The 13,854-nt window shown below is 47.8% G+C and overlaps 5 protein-coding genes across 5 annotated transcripts; 2 read left to right on the forward strand and 3 right to left on the reverse strand.

The window, feature by feature from the left end:
• Positions 1-1,869: 1,869 nt before the first annotated feature.
• GLAREA_10370 (uncharacterized protein) lies at positions 1,870-3,583 on the forward strand (the record flags this gene model as incomplete). The annotated part of the gene is made up of 2 exons (XM_008080420.1): positions 1,870-2,149; positions 2,202-3,583. The coding sequence occupies 2 exons, from the start codon at positions 1,870-1,872 to the stop codon at positions 3,581-3,583; spliced, it is 1,662 nt and encodes a 553-aa protein (XP_008078611.1).
• A 973-nt stretch (positions 3,584-4,556) lies between these two features.
• Positions 4,557-6,883, forward strand: GLAREA_10371 (Oxidoreductase molybdopterin-binding protein; the record flags this gene model as incomplete). The annotated part of the gene is made up of 2 exons (XM_008080421.1): positions 4,557-4,994; positions 5,591-6,883. The coding sequence occupies 2 exons, from the start codon at positions 4,557-4,559 to the stop codon at positions 6,881-6,883; spliced, it is 1,731 nt and encodes a 576-aa protein (XP_008078612.1).
• Positions 6,884-8,631: 1,748 nt separating this feature from the next.
• On the reverse strand, positions 8,632-9,030 carry GLAREA_10372 (uncharacterized protein; the record flags this gene model as incomplete). The annotated part of the gene is made up of 1 exon (XM_008080422.1): positions 8,632-9,030. The coding sequence occupies one exon, from the start codon at positions 9,028-9,030 to the stop codon at positions 8,632-8,634; it is 399 nt and encodes a 132-aa protein (XP_008078613.1).
• A 1,110-nt stretch (positions 9,031-10,140) lies between these two features.
• GLAREA_10373 (uncharacterized protein) lies at positions 10,141-11,706 on the reverse strand (the record flags this gene model as incomplete). Its single annotated transcript, XM_008080423.1, has 4 exons — positions 10,141-10,579; positions 10,631-10,796; positions 10,849-11,559; positions 11,619-11,706. 4 exons carry the CDS (start codon positions 11,704-11,706, stop codon positions 10,141-10,143), a joined length of 1,404 nt encoding a protein of 467 aa, XP_008078614.1.
• Positions 11,707-12,543: 837 nt separating this feature from the next.
• GLAREA_10374 (uncharacterized protein) lies at positions 12,544-13,509 on the reverse strand (the record flags this gene model as incomplete). Its single annotated transcript, XM_008080424.1, has 1 exon — positions 12,544-13,509. The coding sequence occupies one exon, from the start codon at positions 13,507-13,509 to the stop codon at positions 12,544-12,546; it is 966 nt and encodes a 321-aa protein (XP_008078615.1).
• Positions 13,510-13,854: the final 345 nt, after the last annotated feature.

Raw genomic sequence — 13,854 nt, forward strand, 5'->3', positions numbered from 1 at the left:
ACCGGTATTAGTTTCTGTTGAACGATGCATACTGTACCGAGGAAGAAAGGAACAGTTTCTTTTTGCGGCTCATGGCGCAAACACAATCGTCCTGAGGCTTTTGATCTTCCGAAATGTTTCTCTTTCCCGTCATTTTAAACCAACTGCGACAATCTTGCCAACTTGGATTGCCCAGAGTCTTGGGTTCTTGGACAACCCTTGGCTTTCAACTCACAACCTGTCAATTGACCGTAAGCACACGATTATTGCCATTACTACGAGGTTGTACGTTATTACACTTGCGTCGGCAGCACTGCGTATCTCTGAGTGGTCCGAGCCTTTGAGGCCATTCGAAGTGGTTGACCCGCACGCTTCCCCGTGAGAGATGGATTATATCCACATGGAGCCCAGATCACGACTTGTGTGGATGCCTCCCACGAACCAGAACACCGAAGACTCATGGAACGCGCACCCAGAGATATCGCCAAAGCCTCCGCAAATCAAAAAGCTGGTACGCTTCTTTAGAGGCTCTTGGCCCGGATATCAACCCACAGCTTCTGTATCTGGTTTATGGAATTCCAATCAATTTGCGTTAAATGACTCTAGCGGGCCGACTAAAGGGACCTAAACACAGGCAAAACTCTCTTACTGTACATCATGTCGCCCCTGGGAACATTCGCATTCGCAAGATTTCCAGAACAATGCCTCTTTCGGTCGACATGGTCTGACGGTGAAACGTCTGCAGAGTTTTCGGGTCGGAGCAAGCAGTTTTTACAGTAAACGGGCGATTTCGAACGCGAGTTTGCGGAGCCTGGACGCGTAAATTGATAGCTTGCACTGGGGAGCACTAATCCTCCCAGATCTCCGGACGGCAAGAACACACTAAGAAGCTCAGAAGCCCCTAAGAATTTAGGAGCCTCGGAGCGTCAGGCTTATCAGCCATGGCATCGGGGTAAAGCCGAGAACGGTAGTTTTTGCCTTTGCCAATGCCTCCAGATCTGCTCCTCCCTCAATCAACAACGCCGGTTACGCCTCACGATGCATTCGGACACAGAACGGTTGACGCGATCGTAAAACGACAGTGTTTACCTTGCTCCCGTGTTTACCAATATACAGTCTTATCAGCTGCTAATTACGAGCTGGAGCCGCAAGAACGATTGGACCAGGGACATAGAGGGGCGGCTAATCTGATCACTCTGCTTGTTGGATTGACTCGAAAGGACAATTTCTATTCGCTGATCAAATCATACCAGCTTCATGACGAGCAGGCGCACCTTCCTTATCTGTGGATCGCCAGGTCTGAGACAATACCGGCATGCCGCAACGATGCATGAGCGGGGAGTCGCCCACGAGCATGGATTTGAAAGGAGGGCTTAGAGTTGGAGCTACCGCTTGGTACGAAAATGTACACCGAAATCAGGCGGGGAGTTGGACGTCTCTGGCACAAGACACTCAAGAATGGCCTAGGAAGCTTAGCGAGCTTACCAGGTAGCTTGTTGTGCCTGGGCAAAACTTAGCAAGGGAAGCTCTTGGCTGCCAGTTTGTACGGTTTCGACAGGTCGGCCACGCCGTTCTTGGCCTCGAGGAATCCAGTCGAAGTCGAGATCTTCAACGAGCTCCATGCGTTTACATCTGACAAGCGTGGGTGCGCTCGTGCAGGGTCCTAGATGAAGTTAGGGAAAAGGTAGGGGCATGAGGCGTAACTTTAGATATGATCTGGATAGATATCATACCTTCCTGGTTGGGCGCTTGGCCTGTTGCTCTACTTAAGTTGAGGAATTCCCATTGACTTTGCGCTCGCCCATCCAACTTCGATCGACCCCTCTCACCCTCGAGTGTAGAGTTCACTTTCCTTCAGCACTCATCGATCTTTGACATATCACAGTCAAGATGTCGGACCTCAAGCACGAGAAGTATGATGAGACCACGACGGCGGTGCCATCGTCCCCAGTCAATGGGGACCTTGAGACGGGAGAGTCAGCCAAGCTTCACAGAGCCCTCAAAGGCAGACACATGCAGATGATTGCTATCGGTGGTTCCATCGGTGCTGGTCTTTTCGTCGGTTCTGGTGGTGCTTTGGCCAAGGGTGGTCCAGGTAACCTGATCATCGATTTCATGATCATTGGTTTCATGTTGCTTCTCACTGTTAACGCTATGGGAGAGCTTGCTGGTAAGCATTTCCCCAGATTTCACATTTCTAGTCAGCAGCTTACATTCTATAGCTCTCTACCCTGTCGCCGGTTCTTTCTACAACTACTCTATCCGTTTCATCGATCCTGCCTGGGGTTTTGCCATGGGTTGGAACTACGCCCTCAACTGGCTCGTCGTCTTACCTTTCGAATTGATCGTCGCTGGTGCCACCCTTGCATTCTGGACTGATCCTGACAACACCGGCTCTCCATCCATCAGCATTGGTGTCTGGATCACTGTCTTCTTGGTTTTGGTCGTCGCCATCAACTTCTTCGGTGTCAAAGGTTACGGAGAAGTCGAGTTCGCCCTTGGTCTCATGAAGGTTATCGCCATCATTGGTTTCATCATCTGCGGTGTTGTTATCAACTGCGGTGGTGTCCCAACCGATACTCGAGGCTACATTGGAGCCAAATACTGGCACGATCCTGGAGCTTTCCGTAACGGTTTCAAGGGTTTCTGCTCTGTCTTCGTTACCGCTTCTTTCTCTTTCGGAGGAACTGAGCTTGTCGGTCTCGCTGCCGCTGAAGCCGCCAACCCAAGAAAGACAATTCCAACTGCCACAAAACAGGTCTTCTGGAGAATCACCCTGTTCTATGTTGTCTCTTTATTCATTCTCGGTCTCATCGTCCCATCCGACAACCAGGATCTCTCCAACGCCTCCGGATCTGGAGATACCCGATACTCCCCATTCGTCCTCTCCTTCAAGATTGCCGGTATCAAGGCCCTCCCATCCATCTTCAACGCAGTCATCACCTTGTCTGTCATTTCCGTCGCCAACTCTTGCACATTCGCCTCTACCCGAACAATTCAAGCTCTCTGCGCCAGCGGTATGGGTCCAAAATGGGGAGCCAAGGTTGACAAGAAGGGACGTCCTTGGGTTGTGCTCATCATTGCCCTTGCTTTCGGAGCTCTTGCCTACGTTACCCTAGCTCCAGAAGGAGGAACCGCTTTCACCTGGTTACTCTCCATCTCGGGTCTCTCCAACTTCTTCACCTGGGGATCCGTCTGTTTCGCACACATCCGATTCCGCAAAGCCTGGGCCATGAACGGACGTACCACCGACGATCTCCCATTCGCCGCCATGTTCGGTGTCACCGGATCCTGGATCGGCCTCGCGCTCAACATCCTCTGCCTCATCGCCCAGTTCTACGTCTCCCTCTTCCCCATCGGCGGAAAGCCAGACGCAGAGGTCTTCTTCTCCAACTACCTCGCCGCGCCCGTCGTCATCCTCTTCTTCGTCGGCTACAAGGTCTACTACAAACAATGGAGCTTCGGTGTCAACCTTGCTGATATCCGTATCGATGAGGGCAGACGCGAGACTGATATCGATGCTTTCCGCGCTGAGATGGACGCGGAGCGTGCGGAGCAGGCTCAGTGGTCGTGGGCTAAGCGCCAATGGCACTTTTGGTTTTAGATGAGTTTGTTGGCGTAGTTAGATTTAATGTACAAAGTACGAGTTAATGCGGGATTTGTGGAGTGGAGTTCGATCATCATTAGATGGGAGATGTAGACTTTATTGTCTTTGAATATACCCCGAAGTCGTTTACCATATAAATCCGTTCATTCTCTATTGCTATTCCTATGTGACTTTCCTCCCTTCCAACCATCCTGATTCTCTTTCCAAACAATTCATCCTCGTGTCAACCTCCGTACCGGCCAAACGCCATCCCGACCAAGCCCGCTAACAACCTATAATAAGAACCTTATTTCGGCGGTAAATTCCCACCTTCCTCTTCCGTTCCAATACCAAGAACCGCTTCGACCCTTCGTATTTCCCAGACATGTGATGTGTGTTGCTTGGCGAGCATGAAACTAGGATATGTACCTTCCTCGTGCGGGGGAGAGGGGTTTTAGGTAAGGGATATGTAGGTACGGAAGGTGGTCGCGTGTGGAATAGGCTGTGGGGATTCTTGGGAATTGGGGTTTTGGAGAGGGATTTGAGTTAGAGAACCACTTGATAGACTGGGGATTTAATGCTTTCTCCCCCCTGTTCCTTGGTCTTCTTAGGTTATTATCCCCAAACCTTGGCTTTAGGATCAAGAGTTCTAGACCAAGAGGCCTCGGGATTCTTGGGGTGCTTACTTTGGCGACAACACCTCTTGCCCTCCATAACCCATAATCACATTAAATCTTTCCTACGATTCAGAAAAATAAGGGCTGCTACTCCCCTCATTTCCCACGTCGAAATGGTAGTTGTCGGGTATTGGGGGTCTGACGACTGCTTAGTCACGTCCAACCAATCAAAACATCCCGTCGCGATGGGCAACGCCACGATAGCACGACATCGTGACTTCACTAAGTTTTTATTGAAGGCGCACCACGACTATAATGTGATATCCATCCTCAACTCATTCCTATTATTTCCTTATCGTTCGGTTTTATTTGAGATGTCGCTTCCAAATACAACTCGACGTGCCTTCCTCCGGTTATGTCGTGTGAAGAATTCGCCACCAGCTCCGCTAAGAACGAGTGTACAATGTCGAAGGTATATGAATTCCTCAAGACCTTCGCCGACTCCAATATCCAGGATTTGTCAGGCGAGAGGAGCGTTGCCACTTTTCCTATTCCTAGGCTCGCTGGGATGGGGATTGGTGACGAATTTGGAAGCTGAAGAGGCAGTGAGCCCAAATCAAAACGCAAGCTCGAATGTGAACGAGAAAAACGAAAAGAGTTTCAGACTCCCAGAGATCAAAGAACATGGACCGAAAAGCGAGAGACCCTGGGTTATCAGGGGAGATCGCGTGTATGATATTACGGATTGGATTGCGGGACATCCGGGGGGAGAGGTGATTCTGAGGGCTGCGGGGGGGAGTGTGGAACCTTATGTGAGTGATTTTTTTTGGTTTGAGTTTTGGGATGTTTGGATGTTTCTTTTGAGGTGGGAGATTGTTTGATGAAGGAGCGTGGAGTGAGTGGGGAGGGGAGGTGGGATTTTTATGAGAGGGGTTAAGTTTATGATTTTTACGGTTGCTGTTTTGTCTTTATTTTGGTTTTTTGAAGTTCCCTCTATCTTTCTTGAATTGGTTCATTGCTCAAGTACTTATTTCGGCTTGGAACAGGGTGGTTGATGTTGCAAGATAGGAGCTTGAGACTCTCATCTGCTGCGTGTTTTATTTCATCCTCATATTTCAGTTCTCAGGTCAGTCTCATGCTTGCGAGGGGTATCAGCATTTCAAGTGAAAAGCTCGAAGCCAAAAATTCCATGCACTTTTCAATGATCAAGTTCCCTTGGTTTCCAAATACTGTACAATATAGTATATATAGAGCTTTAAAATAGATATTGGAATATCAAGAAGGAACTTGTGAGAAAGAACGGAATCCTTAGCACCTACATCCCTCCAGAATCGGCTTTGTAGATGGACTCCTGCGCTCTCTTTATCCCATTCTCTCCCGTGTACGTGTAGTTCTAACGGTGTTTTAGTGGAAAATATTCAACATCCACCAAAAGCAGGAGGTATATGATATCCTAGAAATGTACTTTATCGGCACAGTCGACCCTCAAGACCTAGTCAATGGCTCAGTACCATCAGACGCAATAGAAGATCCTTTCATCAACGACCCCGTCCGCGACCCACGACTTCATCAACACACCTCCCGTCCATGCAACGCCGAAACCCCAGCATCCCATCTCTCCACCTTCATAACCCCCAACCACGTCTTCTACGTCCGTAACCACATGTGGGTACCCTCACCCCCTCCCAACACCACCCTAACAATCGAACTCCCCTCCGGCGACGAAATTTCCATCCCCCTGGACGACCTCAAAACCAAATTTCCACAACACACCATCACCTCAACCCTCCAATGCTCCGGCAACAGACGCTCCCACATGACCAAAGCCTGCACCCACACCTCCGGACTCCAATGGAAAGCCGGCGCCATCGGCACCGCAACCTGGACGGGTCCCTTCCTGCGCGACGTTCTTGCCTCCACTGGTTTCCCCATCGCCAACCCGCCCCAGGACGCAAAACACGTACAGTTCGTTGGCCACGAAGCCTACGGCGCTTCCATCCCCATCGACAAAGCGCTCTCCTTCTCCGGCGATGTAATTCTCGCACACACCATGAACTCAGCACCTATTCCCCCTGATCACGGCTATCCCCTGCGCGTCGTCGTCCCTGGCCATGTCGCAGCGCGTTCCGTGAAATGGCTGTCCAAAATCGCCATTAGCGACGAGGAATCTACATCCCAATGGCAGCGACGTGATTACAAGTCCTTCGGTCCGAACGAGCGCGGTCTCGAAGACTGGAGTAAAGCGAAGAGTATCCAGGAGATGCCCGTTAACAGCGCCGTTACATCCGTCGTGCCGCTTCCTGGCGGTGGCTTCGTGGTGAAAGGTTGGGCGTATTCAGGTGGTGGCCGGGAGATTGTACGGGTGGATGTTAGTACGAATGGCGGGCGGAGTTGGGATCAAGCTGTTCTCAAGGAGGAGCAAGAGCTTGGCTCGAGTTCGAAACATTGGGCGTGGAAACAGTGGCGGTATACTATTCCTTCGTATACGATCTCGGATGCGAAGTCAAAGAGCGAGAATTTGGAAGGGAAGAAGAAGGCGAAGATGACGCTTGTGGTTAAGGCGACGGATGAAGCGTATAATACGCAGCCGGAGAAATTCGAGCCGATTTATAATGTTAGGGGGAATCTGGCGGTGGCGTGGCATCGGGTGCCGCTTTCGGTGGAGAAGTTGGAGAGGAGGGAGAGGAAGGGAGAGAATTGAGGGTGTTTGTATCTGGTATGGCAGGGAATGGGTGTTTGGAGTCTCAAAAATTAGTATGTCAGTTCCGCTTGCGGTTTTGTTAAATTGTAAAATTAGTATAATAACCGTACGTTACGAAATCGATAATAAATGGCAATTATCCTCAACTGACTAAGATAGCACTGCGACTGTGAAATCCATAGGAGCACAATTATGAACCATTCCGCAGCACCAGTGTGTTGCAAGTGTAATGGGATACATCTCAACGACACATTCTACTTAAAGGTATATCAATCTAAGGAATTAGAATAAATACATAGCATAATATCTCTTTCAAAAGACATAAATCCACTACTCCTTCACTAATAAATATAAACCTATACTCTGCATAACACTTAGCAACATCCTCTCTCTCACGACAACTCATCATAAAGACCCTCGCAAATGACATGACAAGCAGCAGAACCTTCTAAACAACCCCCTCAACATCATCAATCCATCCCACTCATCTCCTCACACCAAATACAATAACCCCGCGCCCCCCCCCCTCCTATATCACAAATCCAAACCCTCCTCCCCTCCTCACAGAAACCTCCCATACATTCCCCCCAAACCCGTACTTCCTCATCCCACTCGAGAAATCTCACGACAAGTGTCTTTAATAACCCAGAATCCATCTACAGGGGTGCTGTAAGGTCATTCTTTCAACAATCTTGTAAGCCAATAGTCTTGCAACAACTTGAAGACCGATAGTCCAGAACCGCCCTCTAGATCAACTATCCCGGTGGATTCGTGATGAGATTTTATATCTTTAAACAACCAGGGAAATATTCAACGATTCCTCAATCACTTCAAATGAACATACATATCTCAGCCGCTACTTCTACATGTTATACACCACCGCCTAACATAATTCTCTGGGTACGCTGCCAGAAACCACCATTAGAATATCAGCAACAGAAACGATACCTAAATACACTCCTTTTTATACGGTGTTAGCTTAGACTTTCGATGCCAAGTTTATGTAATGAACAATACAAAATCTCGATGCGGCTTTGAGTTCCCGGTGCTATGACAATTTGGCACGACAACCTCACAGAGCCTCATGACTTACGATATCATGTTACCTTCATTGTTAACTGATATATAAAAGCCTCACGAAACCTCTCATTTACTGACGCGACCGAGGAAACGATAGTGTTCTGTCAATTTGATTGATAAATATACGAATCTGTGTCAACTCGATCGAAGAAATATCGTGAGATCACTGTCACGGATTTTCCACCCCATAATTGAAATTCTTGCTGCTCAGATAATTGTGCCGGATACTAGTGTTACATTTTATGATATGTGTAAGTGCTGAGTAAAATACAGTCTTTGATTTGCCCCAGATTTCTTCCGGCATCCTTGTCCAGAGTGTCATCTCCTTCTCTTGCTTCTCAACCGGGTGTAAATCCAGTGTATATCAACATCGCTCATGGGTTCTTCCGGCGTAGATCAAGTGGATGGTGCTGTGACCTTAGCGTATCCTGACATTGCCAGATAACTGATCAGTCATGCTGGAATGAGATGACTTACTGGTACAATGGTATTCGATGCGCCCGAAGGACCCGCGAAGGCCCCGTCAAGTGTAGAAACACTGGCGATAGCCGGTTAAGTCGTGTGATGTTTGTCTCAGAGAGGAAAATGCATTGTTTATTGGCGTATCCTGATATTGTTTGAGATTTGGAATAGAGAACTGAACACGAGTTACGCTAGAATGTAATAACTTATAGTGAAAAAGGTATTCCACGCCTCCGAAAGACGGAAAAAACCCGTACAAAAGCCTTATTAAGTGCAGAAACACTGGCAACAGCCGCTGAAGTCATTAACATTTGTCCAAGAGCGGACATAGCAAAGCCAGACGCAGAACCACCAGACACGCCCTCGTCGAGCGCAGAAACACCGACGGCGGCGGCGGCAGCCTCTGCTTCACGTCTTGCTTTATTAGCTTTCTTGCGTACTTGTTTTGCGGCTCTGACTCTGATCTTCTGGGCGTTGGCTACTGGGTTGTCTGCTCTCCATTGGGCACGATCATCTAGATTTTTCTGTTTCTGTGCTTCTGTTCGAATGCTCCTGTTTGCGTATTTGGTTTGGCAACGCGAGAGTGGAATAGGATTTTCGGGCATGGTGGAGATGGTTGAGACTGGAAGAGTAAAGATCGTAATTGAATTGGATTGATGGGGAAAAGGAGGAGGAAGATAGAGGTGGTGGTGGTGGAGGGAGATGAGATGAGGACGAAGGAAAGAAAGCGATGAGAGAAGGAGACAGAAAAACAACCGAGGGGAGATGATGCTGTAAGCAAAGAAAGGTGACGGGAGGTCGGGAAGTCTTGAGGAAGTGAGGCGCTGCCCACCTGCCCAAGTGATGATTACGCTTCGAGTTGCCGTCTAGCATTTGGCTGTTGAATCCTGAACTTGATATTTATCATCAACTGATTTTCGAATCTCCTCTCTATGCCTAATTTCCAAAACTTCTCCAGTCTAAGCACTAGGCACAGAGTCATTTGATTGTCGACGAATATACCTACCTAATTCAAATCTCTTTATGCCAACGACAACCCTCGCCTCGCTAAGCGACCCCTTCTGGCCCAGGTGAGAGGCAAACCCATCCCCACGACCCTCAGATCACAAAACCCGGAACTCTATTCTTTCAAGGTCGCAAAAATACTGTCCTAGGAGCTAGTTCTAAAAGAACAATGTCCGGAAGCAACTCGTTCTTCTTTCGTCTCTTATGTATACCTGTGAGGTTCATTCGGAAGACATGGAGTATTCAAGTAAGGGCTCAGGAGAGGAGTTTGGAGATTGAGAGAATCGTTGATGGTTATGGTATCGGCTTCGTCCGAGAAGTCGAGAGATCGCTGATCCGTACTGTCGAGCGTTCAGGCGGTACTGATCTGCGCACCGCTGGAAGTCAAGGCACATCTTACTGAATGCCGCCAAGGGCTAATCAAACAAATTGAGGAGAATGAAGTTGGATATTGAATCCAAATAAATCGTGGCAAGGTCTGATTTTCAAAAGGCACTGAGTAGAATGCACCATTCAATTTACACCACAACCTAATCAAGGGAAAAGAATATGATTGACCCCCCAAAACACCAATGCTTCCCTAGAACCAAAAAACAAAGTCATTCATCCCTCATCAACCCTAGTCCAAGAATGCAATTTCAACACTCCTTACCCATGGTATAAAAACACCGTCAAGTCAAAACCCCACAATCGTGCAAATTAACAAAACATTACCGACTCGTACCGCTATCTGGTAATATCCTGCTCAGGCTCCTAAGCACTTCTTGCATCGGTAGATCACGTGTTCCTACCGCCTCCTTTTCTAGTCGATTTCGTTCTTCTAATCGTACAGCAGATAGCGACAGTATTTTGCTTGCCGCTCGGCCTGCTGTATCTTTGTATTGTTCAAGCTTGTGCACTCCGTCGGCAAATTGGTCGACCTTGAATTCAAGCCCAGATAATAAATCCTGGACCTGTTTTGCGACTTGATCTCGTAAGTCGAGGGCGCTAAATGAGGAAATTGTTGTGAGAATGTTTGCTTGTTCCGGCGATAAAAGTGACGAATCAATATCGGATGGCTGGATCTCTTGCTTGTTCGGTGGAACTAATGGAGGTAATGAGGGCGGAGATTTTGCGAGAGCTTTCCACTGATCGCGTTCCTGTTTTAATCTTTCCAGTACGTTAGCCAGCGAACAATCTTCTGTCCCATATCAGACTTACAGTTTTATTCTGGCATTTGATTCCTCAATTTGCAGTTCTAATTCGCTATTCCGCGGGTTGGGTTTTTTGATAACCTTCCTAGGTGCCGTATCTTCTCTCGTGAACCAATCCGAGTATTCGGATTTATTCGAAAAGTCCTTTAACAGCCCTTCTTTAATCGTACGCGCTATATTGGAATATTAGCATAATCTCTCAATACTCGCATCTTTATCGCGTACCAGCTTGTTCACTCAGATCGTTCGCTTCTCCGTGTGATGGCTTTTCGCCCAGTTCCCGCTCACCCGTCCAACTTAACAGCTGCTTCATCCTCCTTGGCTCACTCAGACCATCCGCTTCGATATGCTTGTAAAATTCGGAAGCCTCCACTTCACGATGGGGAATGGCGCTATGTCCATTTTCAATCAATGAGCTTGCCCTCCGTCCGCGTAATCCCAGGCTACTTCGTCTTGTACCCTTGTTTTGCTTTCTCATTTCCTTATTCCTGTTAATGACAGGAGTGTCGCTGAATGGCAAAGTAATTATGGTGGGCTGATTGCTCGAATCCGTCACTTCATTCGCGGATTCATTCACTATGGTAGAGCCCACCAAGTCCACACTATCATAATCGGTAGCCTCCAGAGCAGAAGAAGTCGCGCCGGTTTTATGATGTGCCTTTTCGACCGAAGAACGCGTCGTTTTCCTCCTCTTCGGAACTACGATGGAATCATTTGGCGTTTTTGGTGTATTGAAATCCATTGCCCGCCCTCGGGTCTTTTTCTCTGGTTGCTCTGCTTCATCGTCGCGGTCCTTGGGTTTTCTACCCCTCTTCGTCGAAGTTAGTGGAGGAGGTTCTGGCGCTGCTACAGGTTCCGGGGGCGCTGGTGCTGTCTTTGTCCGCTTCGAGCCTCGTGTAAACACAAAATCTCCATCTTCTTCATCGTATGCTACATCTAGTTGTCAGAAACTACAATATGTCTACGCATATTTGCGCCTCCTCAGATGAACATACCAGCTATGCGCTTACTTCTCCGTCTACCACTCGGTTGGCTCATGCTCAGCGACTCTAATGGGATCCGCGTTCGTACAAGAGTAGTCATTGATTAGGAGTTCGAGGCGCGCATCGGTTTGCGTGGGGAGAATATCGATAGTACTGGGTCAACGCCGCAGGTATTTCGATTGTCGCGCGATGCTGCAATTTGTGTCGCGTCAATTGGTGGATGCTTTTTGAAGGGTAATTAGGAACAGGTAAGGCGTAGTCGTGAATTGCGGATCGGGTGGTGTATCGACATCAATGTACTGTGGTTGATCCTTGACAGGGAAGCATCGAGTGTTGTTTATGTTCGCGACAACGCTAAGAAAACATTGGTGCCTCAGGCACGAAGGTTGGATTTGAAGCTCCCGAGGTCCCTTGGCTCGCTCGCGCTCCGATACCTGCTCATCGAAACTTTCTTCATGGATTTCTTAGATTCTATTTATTCGAGACTGTCTCACACAAATCTCCTCTAGATCTTTAACTTCGGGACGCAAGGGACGCACTTAAATACATAATGTCTATTGTTGAACGCAAAGCTCTTAGATTTGCACCGCGAAAAGCCAGGAGCAATGTACAGAACAATTCCACACTATCTAGCTCAATCACAAAAACTCAGTCATTGAACGGAATAAAGGTAGATAAATATTAGAAGAATAAACGGTCCAATCGAATGTGTTCTTTCGGCCACCGATGATTTCGCTTTCAGTAAAACAAAAAGAGTCTAAAAGGCTATATTCCATTGCTCCATCCTCCATGGCAAACGCTTCCACCTGGTATTCGCTGATGATTGAAAGATTTGTTAAGCTAAGTAGGGAGATAAGAGTTTCGTGCCCACAAGTTCTATTGTTGATGGCAGCAAATTTCCGTTTGATGCCAAGGTATTTTGGTATGTTCACCTGTATCAATATTTCAAAGCTCCATATAGTTGTCTAACTGCTTGAGACAGTTTGCTGTAATAAGATTTCCCGGCTTCGATTTCTTCCCTTTCAGAATTATTATCACCAGTTGGTTGATCAACACGCGGGGCCACAATTTGGGTATCTTGTGCTTCCGCCCTACCGATGGGTCGCCTGGCACCAAGTACTCCTCGAAAATTGTTTGACCCAACATTGACTTTCTCGGGCTTGTTATGCAACGAAGTGTGCCGTCTGTAGAAGATAGAGTTCCCAATCATCTGGCATTGTACCTCCCGGTATCCCTTTGGTAGGCAATTTTTGATCAATGTTCCAGTTTCGATACACCCGTCATCATCCATTTCGACAATCGTTTGGCTCGACAAATTCGCACTGAAGCATTGCAGAAATGGTTGAAGCCAGTTGATCCAGTGCTCCAGGCGCCCCTCAATGGTCAGCTCTCCACAGTAGAACGAATTCTCAACTGGTTGTGCTGCTACGATCCGTAGCCACCTCAGTTGCGGAAGTATTGAGGACCACAGAGCATTATTTGGTATCATCCTCGGCATATATGAGCTACCCCGGGGCTCCGCGGTAATCAGCAAGCGTCGCATTCTTCTTCTGTTTGCTTCCGTAAAGTTGTTGATGAGACGGTTCCCGCCATCAGCGTTGAGCTGAACCTTGAAGATATTGTCGCCATAAAGAACATCCAGGGCCTCCTCGCTAATCTGCCTTGACAAGAGGAGAATGGTATTGGACTTTGTCCTTGGTAACCAGAAATGCTCGTGACGGCCAAACTCCATAATACCATCACGCTGCTCTCTGCGCGATTTCCGGTCCAAGGTATCCTGATGATTATCCAAAGAAGGGCAACTAACATCGACAAGGCGCTCGTGTCGAATGCAATAGTGATATATTTGTAGCCGTACTTCAAGTGGAAGACACATGAAACCAGTAACCGACGAAACTGCCATTGCTCATTTAACAACAAATCGTTTCTGGTCACTGATTCTGATGAGAGCGCATCGAGGACAGCTTTATGGAAATTGTCAGAAGTTTACTGTAGCCTACAGTCTGGCGGTGTTCTAGAGAGGCGAGTCATCCCGTGACATCTCTTTTCGGCTTATGTCCGAATCATGTTATAGACCTCATACGAGAACGACTCTCTTCCTTGGCTCGTGTGGGACAAATCAAAATGGAATTTGGGCATCATGATTATTCGATCACGTTGGCAAAAGCCCCCAGATTTCGCCTACAGTTTTTGGATAATTGAATGCTCGGGTTCTGTTCAAAATCTGTTCAAATGAGACCGTCTCATT

This window comes from Glarea lozoyensis (assembly GCF_000409485.1).
Source record: "Glarea lozoyensis ATCC 20868 chromosome Unknown GLAREA13, whole genome shotgun sequence".
NCBI classification, from domain to species: domain Eukaryota; kingdom Fungi; phylum Ascomycota; class Leotiomycetes; order Helotiales; family Helotiaceae; genus Glarea; species Glarea lozoyensis.